The sequence below is a fragment of the Alligator sinensis genome, unplaced genomic scaffold, assembly GCF_000455745.1.
Source record: "Alligator sinensis unplaced genomic scaffold, ASM45574v1 scaffold555_1, whole genome shotgun sequence".
Classification (NCBI taxonomy): Eukaryota; Metazoa; Chordata; order Crocodylia; family Alligatoridae; genus Alligator; species Alligator sinensis.
The window spans coordinates 172248-190218 of record NW_005843016.1 but is presented as its reverse complement, the minus strand read 5'-3'; the positions used below and the strand labels follow the sequence as shown (position 1 = coordinate 190218).

The 17971-nt window shown below is 42.6% G+C and overlaps 1 protein-coding gene across 1 annotated transcript in view; it reads left to right on the top strand.

Moving 5' to 3' along the window:
- Positions 1 to 17971, top strand: part of ANKAR (ankyrin and armadillo repeat containing) — a 49836-nt gene continuing 31865 nt past the window's right edge. The window contains 10 exon segments of the mRNA XM_025193101.1: positions 1 to 117; positions 404 to 1031; positions 3534 to 3962; positions 4443 to 4606; positions 5791 to 5906; positions 8430 to 8610; positions 9708 to 9927; positions 11105 to 11146; positions 12248 to 12292; positions 12817 to 13024. Coding sequence (XP_025048886.1) covers positions 434 to 1031; positions 3534 to 3962; positions 4443 to 4606; positions 5791 to 5906; positions 8430 to 8610; positions 9708 to 9927; positions 11105 to 11146; positions 12248 to 12292; positions 12817 to 13024 — 2003 coding nt within the window. The 5' untranslated portion in view covers positions 1 to 117; positions 404 to 433.

Genomic DNA, 17971 nt, shown 5'->3' with positions numbered 1-17971 from the left:
GGCGGCGCCCCGCGACTCTGCCTGTTTCCAACCTTTTGCTTGGGCTCCCTGCGCGGCTCGCCTGTAAAACGGGCCTGCGACAGCGCCGCTCTCATCGTTTCTTCCAGAGAGGCGGAGGGGCTGGAGCCCCGGGTGCCAGTCTCCAAAAAAGAGCAAAACAGTTAGAAAGAAAAGCAGGCGGGGCAGGCCCACAGCGCGGCCCGGCACCAGGCTTGTGCCTGCTTCGGGGGGGACTCGGCCTGGGGTGGGGGGAGGGGAGCATTTCGAAATACGGGAAATCTTGAAATAGTTTGGGATAGTTCAGATGTGTATTTGAATCCCATCCTTGACAGAAACCCATCGTTCATTTACTCCAACATCTCGTTAAATAACCATGGTGCTCGTGTGTCTTGTGTTTCCTTAGGAGCCTGGTGTGGGAAGCACTTGTTGAAGGATGCTGAGGCCCTCCAGGAAAACACTGCCTCGAGTTGAGCCAGCAGATGAGGCAACGTACTTAGCAAACCTAGCAGTTCACAGAAATGCCAGTGCCTTCTTTGACAAATTTGACCGCAGTGAGTTGCAGGAATTGCTGACTACTGCTTCTTCTAGCTGGCTGGCTTCGAAAGATGACCTGCGCCATCCGCTAGAGCTGCCCAGTGGACTGATAAGTCAGCTGAGAAACATAAGTTTCCCCACGGCAGTTGTGCTGGCTCCAGTGGACCCAGATGTGCCTTTGGACTGCAAAGAAATCCACCAGATTGTGAGAGAATTGGCAGTTGGCATTTACTGTTTAAACCAAATACCTTCTATCAGCTTAGATGCCAATTATGATCAAAGTACTTCCTGTCAGCTTCCTCCAGCTTACTTTGACACCAGAATTGGCCAAATTTTGATTAGCGTTGACTATATGCTAAAAGCATTATGGCATGGGGTATATATGCCCAAAGACAAGCGCGTTCGGTTCTCTGAGCTCTGGCGTTCCAGCATGGACATTGATATAGATGGGAAGCCCCAAACAGAAAAAAACATTGTTTCAGAGTTTTGTTCAGCAGGTGAGTAGAGTAAAATCCAATATTTTCCGATTGGTTTTTTTTCATTCGTTGTTTAGGAATTTATGAAAATGAATTGAGGAAAATGAAAAATCTCGTAAGGGGTATTCATTGGAGCTAGTGCTGTCATTTGGAAAAGAGGTAAATTGCAGGACATCTGGAAAACAAAAATAAATAGACTTTAATAACCATATTTTGAAAGGACTTTGGTTTTCGTTAAGACACACAAATGAACCTTGGGTTCATGAAAGCTTATTTATCTTGCCTTCAGATGTTCAAAAGCATTCAACACTCACCAGGTCCATTTGAGAATAATAAAAATACGCGGGTTCTGAGATCCTCTGAAAATCTGGCCCTAATTCAGCAGAAATGTTTTTCTAACATGATTTATATGAAGGGTTTTTTAGATCACTCACTCTTGGTTTTTAATTAGTTGCCATTTTAAATAACCTGTTCTTTTAAAATGTAATAAATGAGGCTTAGCTGAAACTAAAACAGTTCTTCAGACAAGGGTTTAGGTTGTAGCCGTGTTGGTCTAAGCATATAGGTAGACAAGGTTCCTTGGGCGAATTTGATATCTTTTATTAGACCAACCCAAATGGTTGGAGAATAGTTATGAAGCAAGCTTTCGGGTTCAAAACCGTTCGTCAGGCTCAGGAAGCCTCAGCAGTGGCTGTGTGCTCTTCCCGGATGGAATGAAAAGTAAACAAGCCAGGGGCTGGGCTGGGCTGGGGAGTCAGTTGCCAGGCAGATTATAATGTATCAAAAATCCAATGTCTATGTTTAGTCCCTGATCTCTAGTATCCAGCAGGTTGATGAAATGGAGCTCATAGGCCGGTCTCTGGGAAGTGTTGTGTAAGTTTCCCTTGAGGATCAGGACTGAGAGATTGGAGAGAGAGTGGCCCTCCTGTGAGAAATGTGCCCCAACCGGTAATTGGGTGTTTCTGTCTTTGATGGATTTCCGGTGTGCATTCATTCTGGTGCGCAGTTGTTGTCTGGTCTCTCCTACATATCTTCCATCAGGGCATTTGGTGCATTGGATGAGGTATACTACATTTCTGGAGGTGCAGCTGTAAGATCCTGGGATGCTGATGGCTCTGTTGTGGGGTGTAGTAATAGTGGAGGTGGTGGAGATGTGGGGGCAGGTTTTTCTTGTCATGGCACGGTCTGGATCCTTTAAGCTTGCTTAATAACTATTCTTCAGACAAGGGCATTTGTACCCAGAAGCTTGCAAAGAAGAATTTTTCCAACTATTTGTGTCAGTCTAATAAAATATATCTGATTTACCCAAAGAACTTTGTCTGCCTATGTCCTTAGACCAACACAGCTACAACCTATACCCCTGAAATAAACCCTTACATTCTAAAAGCTGTAAGAATAACTGATGGTAGCGAAAGGTAATAAAATATAGTGCAAGGTCACTTACTGGCTAATCTCAATCCCAATTTGGTAATGAGACCTTTGCCCTACCTTAAATCCAGCTGGTAATGAGACAATTACCATTACTCTTTGGTGTTATATAAGAATTAGTGTCATTAGTTCAATACTTAGGGCAAGCATGAATATTACTGCCAGTATTTGGAGTGGCTTTGTAATCACCCAGGTCCTATTAAAACCAGTGATTTTCCAGTGACCTTAATCAGGTCCTAATGGGTAGTTTAAGATGAGAGTAACTGCTCTTTCACACTTTGTGGTGTTTCTACCAGAGTACAAACAAGGCCCACTGGTGAGGGAATGTGGGGATGATTAGATTGCTACATCAGAGTTCTAACTATTCTACAGCTAAGTAGAGACTTTGTGCTTTAGGACTGGTTATTTGGCGTTTTCAATAGCATTAAATTCACTTGAGAAAGGTAACTTGACACATTGGTCTATGGTTGTATTTCTGTGTTTTGCAGAATACGTGAATGAACCAATTCTAATATTATAAAAGCCCGTCTGTCTGTAATGCTTTATTCGCGCTCTGATTGGCTGATGGAAACAGCCAATCAGAGTGCTTCAAGCATGGGGGAGCACTGCCATGATTCCGAAGCCACGCAAAGGACCAGACAAGCGCTGCTGGCCTCGGCTCCCCCACCCCGCTCCCTGCAAGAGGCAGAACAGTGGCAGCATGGGGCATTATGTGGCAGCATTCCATTCCATTCCAGCCCCCTGACCCCGCCACCCCCATCATTCTTGTTGGGCAATTGGCTAGTAACAATAATAATAATGTAAGCATGTCTAAAAGAACAATGAGGGAAAAGAGCAGCTCTTATAGGGTAATTCCTTAGTCTGTCCCAAGTGTCGTTAAACATTGAATTAGCTTATTCAGTTTTGTATATTGAAAGGTATAATATAAAGATAAGTAGATACTATTCTACAATTCTGTAAATAAAAACATACTTGTCAGATCTAAACCGTTGTACAAAATTATTTTTGTGTCCGGCAACACTTTTTAAAGTATGTTTCAACAGCTTCTGTTAGACTGATAGATATTTATGTAGATCTTCTTTGTGCATGATGTAGGTCTAGTTGATCTTTCCAGTGACCCAGATTTTGAGAGAATCTATGATGAAAACATGAATGAAGATCCAACTTATGATCCTAACAGCGCACAAGAAAAACGTCTCTTTATGCAGTATGCAGATAATATACTACTGAAGTTAACATTTGGTACTACCCAGGATTAAAATGTGTTTAAATTTGATGCAATATACAGGCTTACTAATTTGATAAGAATGACGGAGGATCACCTCGATACTGTAACATACCAAAGGTTGCAGCAGAGGTTGGCTCTTCAGCAAAAGCTTGTGAAGAAGCACTTAGAGAATAAAACAGAAATCCGTAAGAATATACAATACCTAAAGATAGTGAGCTTTCTGATTCCAGTTTTAATTGGTTTTAAAAGAAGGATGAAAATTCCAAATTTAAATAAACTTCTGCAGCCATATTCAGGTAAGAGGATTATAAAAGAGTTTTTTAAGGCTTTATTTATAAATTTTATATCACTCAAATATATTTCAATTGCTTATAAAACCATTTTATTATCTGTTACATATTCTGAAACTTTAATAAAATGTGAATTTATTTTAAAACGGACTTCAGTGTGTGTGAAAAACTAGTTATTTGTCCATTCTAAGAATAATAATTGTATAACACCTAACTGGCAGATAACATAAATATATGTTGTTTTACAGTGAGCCAGGTTTGTCCTTGATTTAACATTCTTGAAATTGTTCAAGTTGTATCAGAAATGATTTTGGTCTGGGTATATGTATTCCAAAATAGCATAATAAAATGATTCCTTACTGAAACATAGCTATGTCTAGCTATTTTTATCTTAAGATTTTGAGATGCTATTAAAATAAATCTTTAATACACTAACTTACTGTTATGGTGTTTGCTCCTTAAAAGAAAGCATGTCTCTTTTTGTAGATGATAAAGTTAAGACTGAACGAGAATTGCCTCCATTTTTGCTTGGACCAGATTTTAAATGCCAACATTTCCAGTGTGCACAGAATGAGTATTTTCATGTCCATGGAGGAATTGAATTTGATGTTGGTACACCTTCAGTTGAGGATGTCTCAGAAGAGATCAAGGTTTTAGTTCAATGTTCTCGATGTAATTTATGAATATATGTTTGCAGTATAAGGGAATATTCTACTTGGTTAAAAATAGCTATATTGCTAAAAAAAAAAAAACAAACCATGTGATTTTCTGTGTTTCATGGTAGAGGAAATACAGTAGAGGTAGGCTACAGTAATATAGCCATGTTTCCTTTTGTAAAGTTTCACTGTTACCTGTTCACTCCATTGCCATGTAACATAAAAGTATTGTAACAGATTATATGGAATGCACAAGCTTTCAAATGAGGGAAGAATGATATATTATTTCTCCACTTCCTAAAAAGCTTACATGTACTCAAATGTATTTCTTTTCCATTTTTTCTTCCTATGACTCTATTATATCTTAGGATTGAGAATGCTTTTATGTGTATCTTCATAGTACGTAGACAGAGAATTCAGGTCAATGCTTTATGTTCTGCATCCTGTAGAAAGGAGAGGTTTTCATTTACTGTTCCAGAAATCTTAGTTTCATTTAAGTCAGTAGCAAAATGCCAACTGATATAATTAGGATCAAAATATCACCTTTAGACTCTACAGTACAGGACTTTCACCTCACGTACTAAAAAAGCTGCTAATGCAATCTAGTTTTACCTGATTTTTTCCTTAACTGGTTTATACAGATCATGGTCAGGGTACCCCTTGTCATCTTTAATATCACAGACATGGTTAATGGTAGAGTTCAGAACCTTGTCTGGAAAAAAAGTGAACTGTGGTAATGCCTACTACCTTCTCAGCTGTGGCTGCTGGCATGAGACTTCCAGTTGGAGGCAAATTACCATAAGGATGTAGGAGACAAGGCTCACTTTAAAATGACAGAGCATCAAAACCTGTTAATTTGGGAAGGGTCAAACTACCCATCCAGGCTACAGATAGGCATTGCTTCAGTACCTAATATCAAGACTGTCCCCTGAGGGAAACTTCATATTAGGCATAAACTTAATTTTAGCAACCCTGACAACAATCCATATGCAGATACCAAGTGATAGTCAAGATAAACTTAGCTTGGATTTCAGTCTGAATGTTTTGCCTAATTTCAGATAAGATTTAAATTGTTCTGCTTTTGGTGACCTGTGACTTTGGTGAGGTTGTAGTTCTAACAAGTACTTTATAGATCTGAACCTCTCCTTGCAGTTAATGTAGAAATTATTTTTATTTAGGCTGTCTATGATGACATACAGAATTGTTCATCAAACAATATGACCCAGTTACTAGACCCAGATATACCATACAGAGAACATTACCCCATACCAGTCATGGAGTTTGATGGTAAGAGGTAAGGAACATGCATAATTATGTATGTTCAGATGTGTAAATCTTGCCAAAAGTGGTAGTTCAGTCCATTGCTATTTTCAGAACAACTATTGATTATTTGAACTATAAAACAAGAAATCATAGTAAAGAGCATGTTAGGATGGTGCAGAGAGGGTTATTATAGTTCAGTTGAGAGAATATGATTTGATCAATTTAATTTAAGTAAACTAATATATGGTAAAAACATTCCTTACAGTATATTAGTATGAGAAAGGAGGGTTTTTTTCCTGTTTTTCAATTACTGTAATTTTAGTGTTTCCCACACAACTTCTATTAAGTATTTTCAGCTGTACCAACTATAGAAAATTATTAAAGTGTTTGTTATTCAAACATAAATAATTAGAGAACTTTAAAATGTGCTTTTGTTTATATGTTTCATCTGTCTTTCTTTCGTGTTGAGACACTGAGAAAAATGTTGATTTTTTTTTTTTTTAATAATGGTGCCAGCTGTTGTGGTGATGCCGCTTGACACAAAACATTAGTTTTAGTGGTTCTCTGACAGTTTACATCAGCTAAGGACTAGTATATGTGTTTTTATTGTGTATATCACAGGATCATATTATAAAATTACCTCAAGGAAATGTGGGGCTGGTATAGACATTCATGCCTCTGCTCTGAGTCATGATTAAGTATGCCTAGGCCATACAAGTGTCCTGACAAGTGTCTGTTTAATATTTTTTTTTTATAACAAGTTTTATTTAACACATTGGAACTTTTACTACACTCCTCCTCAGTCTTCTTTTTCCCAAAGAAAACAGAGCCCCTTTCTTTCAGTCTTTCCTTATAAGTCATGTTTTCCAAGACTTTTATTCTTGTAGCCTTCCTTTGGATATTTTTCAGTCTGTCTGTATCTAAAAGTGTGGCATCCAAACCTTGTGATACTTCTATTCATACATCTTGGACTTATATTTGCCTCTTTTTCACAACAGCATCATCCTGTTGACTAACTCAGTTTGGGCACACATTAACCCCAGATCCTTTTCTGTAGTACTGCTTCCTGGCTGGTAACCCCACAGTTTATATTTTTGCATTTGATTTCTCCTCTGTAAGTGTTATACTTTACACATATATTTATTGAATTTTGTCCTGGTTTTTTGGATCATGTCTACAGTTTGGCTAGACCATTTGAATTCTAACCCATCATCCAAAGTATTAGCAAACTCTTCTAGCTTGGTACAATTCGCATATTTTATAAATATGCTGTCAGTTTCATCATCTAAGTCATTAATGAAAATATCAAATAGGATTGATCTAGGAGAGACCTTTCTGTGCAGGATCATTTTGGATAGGGATTAATAACCCATTTAAGTAATTAGAATGACATATGTATGTAGGAAAGTAAAATGATAAGAACATATTATATGACTTTTAATATATAAAAATAACGTGTATGTGCTGGGCAGATTCTATTAATTATGTATTCTTGCATGTTCATGAACTAAAACTTCCTAAAGACAATGACAACTTCCTAAAGACAATGGCAACACTACCTTGCAGAAAAGGAGTTTATGTACTCTGACAAAATTAAATGTACTTAGGAGTGTTAAATAGAGGGAAAGGCTGAGCTATGGAACTGCAGGTTCTACCAAGTTGTAAAAAAGGTCCAACAAATATAACCAAAGCATGAAATTTTAACCCCTGCACTAGGGAGGAAAAGCAACATGCCTTTAAGGGAGATATAGAAAGAGAAAGAAACACAAGGAGGAGCTTTATTAACAGTAGTGTCGTGAATAAGATGAGCACATTTCCTTTGATAAAGAATGGTCACCTGTAGGTTGGGAAGGCAGGTACTCCAGAAATATATTAGAAAACATAAAGGAATTAAAGAAAAACAAAAAAACGCAAGTAATGCAGGTTCAGTGCTTGTGCTGGTGATCAGTGCTTGGAGCAATATAAGTATTAATCCAGAACTCCTTGGCCTATACTTGCTGTGAGTCTGATCAGTCTTCCGAGCACCGAATTAATCATTATGGCTAATGTCATTTTTATATTACAATACTTTTATACATTACATAACTATATAGCAAGCAGCTATGTAGTAAATGCTGTAGTGATGTGGCATAGTACCACTTAGTACCATAAGACACGGTTGGAGTAATCCTTAAAATTACGCTATCTGGCTTTTGCTCTTAATAGAAGAATTTTCCACAGCCTTGGTCTGTTTGAATCCCAACATTATCCCAGGGTGATAGTGAACCACAGGTAACTATTCTTTGAATGTGGTTTTGTAGCCAGTCACATACTCATGTTATAGTAGTTTCATCTAGAGTTCTTCTAGACTATTTCCCTAACTTGCTTATGAGCATGTTATGGGAGACAATTTCAGAAGCTTTACTACAGTCAAGATATTCTACAGCTGTGGCTTCCTGCTTCACCACTAAGCCAGCTACCTTGTCACAGAATAAAGATAAAATATTACAGTGCAGAGTATACAGAACAGGTAAAACCTGTATCCTTTTTAACATTTTGTTTTGTTTTATTACAGCTACTATGTGATATCCATTGAATTAGAAGCTTTCTATCAGCAGATGTATAAAACCCCTTGGTGGGGAGCAATACATGAAATAATAAATACACTGAAGCCTAAAAGGTTGCCATTAACAGATATGCAGTCACTTGAGCAATTCAAGAAAAGATTTGGCTATAAGGAAGCTATTAAATGCAAGGTATAACAATTACTGTCAAAATTGTTCCCCCTTGGATCAGAAAGTGAAACTGTGCTTTAGGTTCACAGATCATTACTAGTGGTGATAATTCTGCAGACAAAATTCTACATTCAGTAATATCTATAGAACTCCACCAATGAAATGTAGTTATTTTAAGAGTTTTGTCCCTTAAAAACATAAATGTGAAGCTGATTAGAGCAATGGTTGGCAACCTATGGCCCATTCCTTTGGTGGCAGGGGTCTCTCTGCCATGTTGTACTCACCTGGGACTCAGGAACAGGGAAGCTCTCCCTGCGCTAGATCATAGCAGCCAACAGAGGTGTGGGGGTGGGGAGGAGAGGGGTTCAGTGTGACACACTGTACCATGGTGGTGCGAAACAGAGGTGGTGGCAGCCATAGATGGCAGAAGGCCAGGGATAACAGCGCTTAGCTACCTCCTCACCCCGCAACTAATTTCACGGAGGCCAGCAACAGCAGCAGCACCATGGTGCTGCCATCCTGCAGCACCCAGCAGCTCTCAGCACCACTGCCATGCCTCCACCAGCCCCACAATGGCCCTCAGCCCCCTCCCCCAAATAATATCTTCTCCCACCACTAGTGGTGGCAGCCATCTACCTCCAATCAGCCACAAACCTAGACTCCTCGTGGCACCAGGCAAACTTTTACTGTTGAGCTCCCCTTTGCTAGAGATGATGATGATGATAATTTTTAAATTACCATTTTCGAGCCTCCTTTCTTTCCAGGCCCCAGGTGGCTACCCAGTTCACCCATGCCTGTGTCCACCTCTGCCTCCGATCTAAACTGATCATTCTGGCCCCAAATGGAAAATGTTACTGATCCCTGGAATAGAGGGTAAAGCCATTTAGTTAACACTGTCATCTTTTATGTAGTTATTTTCAGACTCAGATCGCAAGCTAATGTAAATTTAATGAACATTCTTTTAAATCAGTGGAACTGTACAGATTTAGACCTCCTGAAAATGTCTCAGCATAGCTCAACAATTTAAGACTTATTGGTTGCTTCTTTACTGTGTCCTTTTCCAGTAAATGTTTTATGCCTCTTTGATATTAATACTGTCTTTTTTTACATGGATTTAGAGTTTGCCATATGGCATGAAGTCTGCTGCTAAGAGAGGACTAGCTGCTATCTTCCATACATTTTGTCGTAAAACATCTAGCTCCAGTCTCTGTGTTGTAGATGAATCAGGTTATGCTCTTTTTCATCATGCTTCTATGCACAACCGTATTGCAATTATCTGTCAGCTGATTAAATCCAATTTGAATATAAATCAGAGGCAGAGTATTCACCCACTCCTAGGTGAGATAATGAAATACGTTGGGAAGTTAAGATATTGGGGCCCCATATTCATTCTTTCATTCTGTGGGCAGAAGCGAAATTCTTTGTTTGGGAGAGTTGTAGAAGGAGGGAATACCAGCCCCATGACTCCTTCCTAAACCTTAAATAAGCCTGTCTTTAGGAGTTCATGGGGATCTAGATCTGTAAAGTAGGATGGAAGGAGCTGTGGAAGCCATTCAGCCTACCTTTTGTCTCATGCTCTCTATTCAAAATCTGTAGGGTACAGCAATGTATATTACAGCTGTATTATATTTAGGATCTCCACAGTCTGTGGGTTTCTTGACATGACAATTGGAATAAGCTCCATGGTTGCCCTCCTTTTTTTTGTGAGAAGCAAAGGGTTTTTTATAATATATTTTATTGTACCAACTGAATAATTGGGAGAGATGTTAGGTCAGCTTTCACGCACACAGTACCCTTCCTCAGGACTGAGAGAGAAGCAGAGGCAGCCTAAGTCTGGAGTGCCCAAAGATCTGGCCTATGGAGCTGTGATACCTGACCTATAAGTTTCCTTGAGGGGCCAGAAATTTGGGTCAGGGAGAGTGAGAACAGAGCCTGCTGCCTAATTCTGGTGGTTCAGAGGCCTGTTGGGGACATGTTTGGTGGTGGTGGCAGCTGTGTTAATCCTCACAGCAGCCTAGGCTGACACAGCACCTCTTACCCTGTTGCTAGCAGAGGTGGGCCTAGATGTGGCCTGAAGTGCAAAGGAAGTTTGACTTTCTGACTTAAGCTAAATACCAGATAAAACAATTACTTTGCTTTGTTTTATAAATATTTTGTATATTGTTTTTTCTACCACTTTCATTTGTAAGGTGTCCGTGATCAGAAAGCTAGGCCTCTGGCTGTGGTCAGGAAAGGGGTTACAAATTAATTTGTGTAGGAATAACCTATTTGATGGGAAGTATCAGTGTCTTGGAACTTTTGAGCAACAGCAGACTTCACTTGCCAGAAATTCTCCTGTTGCCTGTGGTGCGTGTTTTTGTAAATTTTGGCTTCTGCTTTTATCGTGGTCACATTTACGCTTTTCATTATTCCCTGTAGCCTTTAAGATTCCATTTTGTGTGATTTATGACATATCCAATACATAGATCTATAAAATATTATAGAAGCTAGTGATTGCAATTATATTTTGTTTTAGGCAGACGTGTATATAAAAGTGACATCAAGGTGGGAAAAACTGGTAAGTTGTAAATTGAATATGGTGAGACTGTTACATATTTTTGTAATTATGGATATGTAGTGTATGTGAACAGGAAAGAGAAGATTCAGTAGTTTTCTGAAAGCTAGAAATTAGTCCTCTGGACAAATCTTGTCTCCGCTCATTTTTTACTAAGGAAAATCTCCCAGTAGAACCAGAAATTATGACTAACTGCCTAAGATGCATTATGCATATACAGGTTTCCCTTGCTTTATGCTGTACATGCATTCCTAAAGCATAACTCAAATTCACATAACGGGAACACACTTTACAAGTAACAAATCGGGATATGTTCCAAGACCTCAACTGTACTGACCCCAAGACCCATTTCTACCACTTTTACATGACAATTTTGGTACTCACCAACACACAGCACAGGGCACTATCATAATGAGGATGGCAACTATAGAAACACGTGTCACAGACAACAAGCAAGGAACACAGATCCACACAGGAGACTATATTTTGGTGTTCGTCACTCCCACAATGAACTGCACAAAGCAGTTGACTGTGGGTTTCCACCACACAGATCGCATAAGAGTGAATTTACCTCGCATATAATGAATTTTTGGTATAAAAAGGGTCATCGCATAAGAGCAAATTTGCACATACAGAATCCACATAAAGCGAGGGAAACCTGTAGTGGGTATTAGATGGACCCTTTCAGAACCATTGAATGGATAACTAGCTGGGTAGTTCATAGTTTTGCCTGCTTCTTTCATCTGTAGTGAACACAGTTCTAGGCATGAGAAAATAGTCCCAATATGTGAAGCTTCAAAATTACTGTCATTGGAACCTCCTAGTAGTCCCAGGGATAATCTTTGGAATCTGCAATAGAAAATTTTGCAGTCATCAGTAGAGCTTTCTACCATCCACACTTCTCTCAATCTAGAGTGTAGATTCCATATCTTAAGAGTTCATTGGCTTGCTGTCCACCTTGTTTAAGAATATAGAGAAGATAGTTCATTTTCCACTGTCTGCTGTGCAAATACTGCTCATATTCTTTCATAAGGGGTCCTGGATCTTCCAGGCTGTCAAAATGTTGTAATTTTATTTGATTATATTTAATATGCTTACTTTCAGGAAAAACTATTTTTCAGGACAGGGAGAGCTTTGGCAAGAGAAATGGTGAGTGATAAATAAGGAAGCATGAAAGACTAATAGCTAAAGAAAAGACAAAATGAATATTTTTATTTAAAATAAAGGTGTTCATGGTTTAAGAAACTGCAGTGAGTTTTCACATAGCCTAAGTCTGTCCAAGACTTTGGAAGATGTGAAAATAAGGTTATCTGTTACTTCAATGATATGGAAGGCATGATACTTATTTGTTTTTATTTTGAAAAGAACAGAACACAACTTTTGAGTTGTGTGAGGGTTTTATTCTTGATTTTAAATTTCTTGAGGCATCCAGATGTTTTCCTTTTTCCTGAGAATCCTTCAGGTTGTATTAATACCTGACATAATAAGAGATGAATATGTTAAAACAGCATGAAAACAATGGGGAAAAAAGATACCTAAACTAGATACCAACTAGAAAAAAGATACCTAAATATGTGGAAATTTTACATTGTATCTTACAGATACAGCCTATTTGTGCATTGTTTGGAATATATAGCTCAGTATATCATCTTTCTGTTGGGTGGGTGCATTAGTTTTAGGTCCTACTGCTTTACACCTGGCAGCTCAGTGTGGATCTGTTGAAGCACTTAATTGTCTCCTGGCACTGAAGGCAGATTATAAATTATCTGATGATCGCGGATGGATGGCTATACATTTTGCTGCATTCTATGACAACATATCCTGCATCACAGTTCTTTGGAGAAAAGACCCTGATCTACTAGATGCTGAAACAACATCTGAGTAAGTTACCAAAATAATTTTTTTAACTAAGGAATAATTTTTCCCCTCACAGAGGCTATATTACAAAATGCAAGAACAATGAATTTGAAAGACATTAAATAGCATTCTAAAATTTCTAAAATAGAGCTCTATGTTGGAAAAGGAATACGCTGTATGAAGGCTTACTATAATCATTATACCATTAGGGCCTGAATTTATGCTCACATACAACTGCACAGATCCCACTTAAGCCAGTAGAAGTTATATATTTATAAAAGGTCAGAATTGGGCTCTCAGGCTAGGGACAGATATTCAAAAAGCTGGAGCCTGAATTGATTGAATCATGGCAGGTTAGTGTAACCTGCCTAGATTGAACCAATTTGCAAGTGAATAGACATTCACTTTTAGCTCATGAAATGCAGGCACATATCTGCAGTGGCTCAGACCAGAAGCCAGGAGCATGCTAGAGCAGCCCTCAGCTGCAGGGAAGCTGTGTTGCAGGGGCGGGGGAGTGTGGCCAGCCCCAGCAGTAGCCTCAAGTGGACTGGCCAGGGAGGGGGTTTAATTTCCCCCTCCCTGTCCCACTGGCATGGACCTGAGCCAGGGTCCGTCTGATGCTTCCCACTCGCTGCTGCAGAGGTATGGCCAGACGCTGGCCAGCATGGCCCCCTGAGGCAAAGGGAGCATGGAGGGATTTTTTGCCTTCTCTGCCTGCTCTGACCCTGGGAAGCCACAGCTGGGATCTGCCAGTCCTGATCTGCGCTTACACCAATCGCTCCCTATTTGGAGCAAGTGGCGGAATAAGCTCTTTCACTGCCCCTTCCACCAGACACCAGAGGGAGGGGGAAAATAACCACCCTCCCTGCCACCTCCGCCTAAGGGGTCCATGCCGGACAGCCTCTGGCCATGCCTCCACCCCTGCTACTGGAGCAGTGAAGGGGGAGCGACCCTCACAGGGCAGCAGCCCTTGTCATGGTTTCCCGGGAGTGCAAGCCTCCTCCTGGTGGGGAAGCTGCGTTGTGGATGGGAGCGGGGTGGGCAGAACTGCCACAGACTACACAGAGTGAGCAGCAGTGGTGCTAGGGGGGAGTATGACCAGCTCTTTGAGCCCTGGTACCCCTGCTTGCCTTGCACAGTCTGTGGTAGCTCTGCCCACCATGCTCCTGCCTGCAGCACAGCCTCCCCATTAGGAAGAGGCTTGTGCTCCCAGCAAACCATAACAGGGGCTGCTGCCCCATGAGGGTTGCTCCCCCCTTGCTGCTTCAGGGGCTGAGGTGTGGCCAGAGGCCAGGCAGCATGGCCTCCTTAGGTGAAGGAGGCAGGGAGGAGGGTTGTTTTCCCCCTCCCTCTGGCATCTGACAGAGACAGCAGGGAAGGAGCTTATTCTGCCGCTCGTCCCATGCAGGGAGCAATCAGTGGAGGTGGTGATTGGGGCTGGCAGAACCTGGCTGCGGTCCTCCAGGGGAAGAGGGGGTGGAGGAGAGAAACCCCTTTGCCTCAGGGGGCCATGCCAGCCAGTGTCTGGCCACACCTCTGCTGCTGGAGCAGCAAGGGGGGAGCACCAGGCAGACCCCAGCTCAGGTCCATGCCAGTGCCACAGGGAGAGGGGAATTAAACCCCTTCCCAGGCCAGTTCACTTGAGGCTCCTGCCAGGGCTGGCCACACCTCCACCACTGGAGCAGCGAGTGGAGAAATTCCTGGCAGGGGCTGCTGCACTCCTGCCTGTCAGACCCCAGCTGGTTTCTGTGCTGGTGGGACAGGGGAGGGAGGGGGTAAATAAACATCTTCCCTGCCCCCTTCACCTTAGGGGGGCTGGCATCCTGGCATCTGGCCATGCTCCCACCACCTGCTAAAGAGCAGAGGGGCAGAGCCAGCCCTGCTCCCCTGGAGCCAAGAGCACAGCCTAGCCCAGGGCTGAAGAGTGTGCTGGGATACTAGGGGACTCTGGTTTAACTTAAGCCAGGAAGGGGTCTGGGACAGAAGTTCCATAAACTGGTTTTAGCTCAATCAGTTAAGTCTGATACTACATTCAGCCAGATTTATCTCATAGATTTCATAGACTTTAGGGCTGGAAGGGACCTTTCAAGATCATTGTGTCCAGTCCTCTGCCCAAGGGGCAGGAAGTCATCTGGGGTCAAATGATCCCAGCAAGATAGGCATCCAAATGTTTCTTAAAAGTGTCCAGAGTAGGTGCTTGCACTACTTTTGAGGGGAGTCTATTCCAAACTCTGCGGTCTTGGATGGTAAAGAAGTTTTTTTACCGGTCTTCCTGGAGTTTATGACTGTTAGACCTTTTCTTCCCTTGGAGATGCCCTGGTGAACAGACGTTCCTGGTGCACACCACTTATGTACTTATAGGCTGCCACCAAGTCCCTCCTAAGCCTTCACTTCTCCAGACTGAAAAGTCCCATGTCTCTCTGCCTCTCCTCATATGGTGTGTTTTCTTGTCCTCTGATCATGCACGTGGCTCTCCTTTGGACTCTCTCAAGCTTCTCTACATCCTTCTTAAAATGCGGAGCCCAGAACTGGATGCAGTACTCCAGCTGCGACCTCACCAAGGCCGAGTACAGTGGGAGGATGACTCCTGGGTCTTGCTTGAGATACACTGATAGATGCAAGCCAGGGTTTTGTTTGCTTTGCTGGCTGCGGCATCGCATTGGTGGCTTATGTTCATCTTGTAGTCAGTCATGACCCCAAGTCTCTTTCATTCATGGTGCTAGTGAGTGTACACTGCCAAGCCTGTAGGTATGATGTGGATTTTTTTCCCCTGGGGTGGAGCACCTTGCATTTCTCAGTGTTGAATGCCATCAGGTTTTGATCTGCCCACCTTGCAAGCTTGACCAGGTCACCCTGAATCGCCAGTCTATCCTCTAGTGTGACCATGCTTCCTCATAGTTTGGTGTCATCAGCAAATTTAGCCAGTCCGCTTCTGATACCTGAATCCAGATTGTTTATAAATATATTAAAGAGATCCAAGTACGGAGCCCTGGGGGACACCACTGGTCACCATGCACCATATTGACATGGTTCCATTGACTGTCACTCTCTGGGTCCGACCACAGAGCCAGTTCCTGAGCCATTGGTCCATAAGGTTGTTGAGGCTGCAGTTCCCCAGTTTAACCATGAGGACTTCATGGGAGACCAAGTCAAAGGTTTTTTTGAAGTTCAAATAAATGATATCAACCTATTCTCCTTTGTCTAGGTGATGCATCACCTGGCGATAGAAGGGAATGAGGTTGGTCAGGCAAGATCTACCCACAACAAAGCAATGTTGGCTATCTTTCAAAATGTTGTTTTCCATTAGCCTGGTGTTAATGGTTTCTTTGATGATTTTTTCCAATATCTTTCCAGGGATTGAGGTCAAACTGATTGGTCTGTGGTTTCCTGAATCTTCCTTCCTCCCTTTCTTGAAGATTGGCACCACACTGGCCCTCTTACAATCCTCAGGAACCTCTATTGAGCACCACAAGTTCTCAAATATCCTTGCCATTGGCTGTGCTATGATGTCAGTCAGTTTCTTTAGCACTCTTGGGTGCATTCCATCCAGGCCAGCTGATTTGTGGATGTCCAGCCTCTCAAGGTATTCCCTCATGAGATATTTGCCAATGACGGACATGTGTTCACCCATACCCTGTCAATTCTGTGTCTTGTTGGGCTAGTGGAAGACCAACGCAAAGTAATCATTAAGGAGATTAGCTTTTTCCTGGGTGTCAGTTGTCAGCTGCCTCATTTGGTTTAGCAAGGGTTCAGTGTTGCCCTTGTTTTTTTCCGACTACCCTCATATCTGAAGAAGGACTTTTTCTTGTCCTTGATTCCCATAGCCAATTTGAGTTCTGTTTTGGCCTTGACCTTCCTAGTTTGCTCCCTACAGGTGTGGGCTAGTGCTGAATAATCCTCCTTGCTGATGTTACCTGATTTCCAACCCTTATAAGCTTCTCTTTTCAGAAGGTCCATGAGTCCCCTCTTTATCCACAGAGGTCGTCCAGCCCTTTTGCTACCTTTCCTATGGGCTGGGATGGACTTCCCTTGTGCTTCAAGGATCGCATCCCTAAGGAGCAACCGTTTGTTGTGGACTCCCCTATCAATTAGATCATGGCTTCTCAGGACCTTGGCAACCAGCCTTCTGAGCTTATGAAAGTTGGCTTTTCTAAAATCAAGGATTAATGCATTGCTGACTCTGCCTGCCTCCGTTCGACTAAGCGCTCCTGCCCGGTCTTCACCCGGACTAAGGATCGTGTCCCGGGCTCGCGGGTGGACCCTACAGGCTACCCCTGCTGACGTCAGGGGGTCCCCTTAACTCTCCTGCCACGACTTTGTATGTTGCTTCAGTGGAGGGGTTCCCCCTCGGGGCAGTCTCCCGGATTGTCGCACCTTATGGCGGGCACTCCCCAACTTCTGCCTATGGCTTGCCAGCCGCGTGCCTGCGTCTTCGGGCCTGGTATAAGGTCCACGAAGTCCCATGGCCTAGTCCCTCCAATAGGACTCCCTATCGCCCTATTATAAACACCCTGTGACGTGACATGCCTGACCACCACCATGATAACTAAGGCCTGTAAACTACTGGGCCGAGAGGCCCAAAAGGGTGCCTCTGGCCCCTGGGCCGCATGGATTTCCCTGGGCTCGGGTTCCACCGCCCTGGCAGCTCACCCCACTGGGGTGTTAACTCCCCGCCTCTTCCTGAGGCCGCTATGGGCCGCGGAGGTCCACTGTCTAATCCCACTCCGGGTCTTTGGCCACCCTCCTGTGCAGCCCGACGGGGGCCCGTTGGACACGCCCTCTCGTTACCTCTTCTCCAAGGCTCCCATGCAGACTCACGCCTGGGTCTCAGCACCGGCTTGCCCCGACGCTGCTCTCTGAGCTCCTGCCTCTGGTTCCTCCGTTGGTGCTGCCACTGGCTCTGCTGCAGGTGTAGCTGTTAAGTCCCCTGTCGGCGTCGCTCACAGCTTTCCTGCCGCCTCTGCGGCTGGG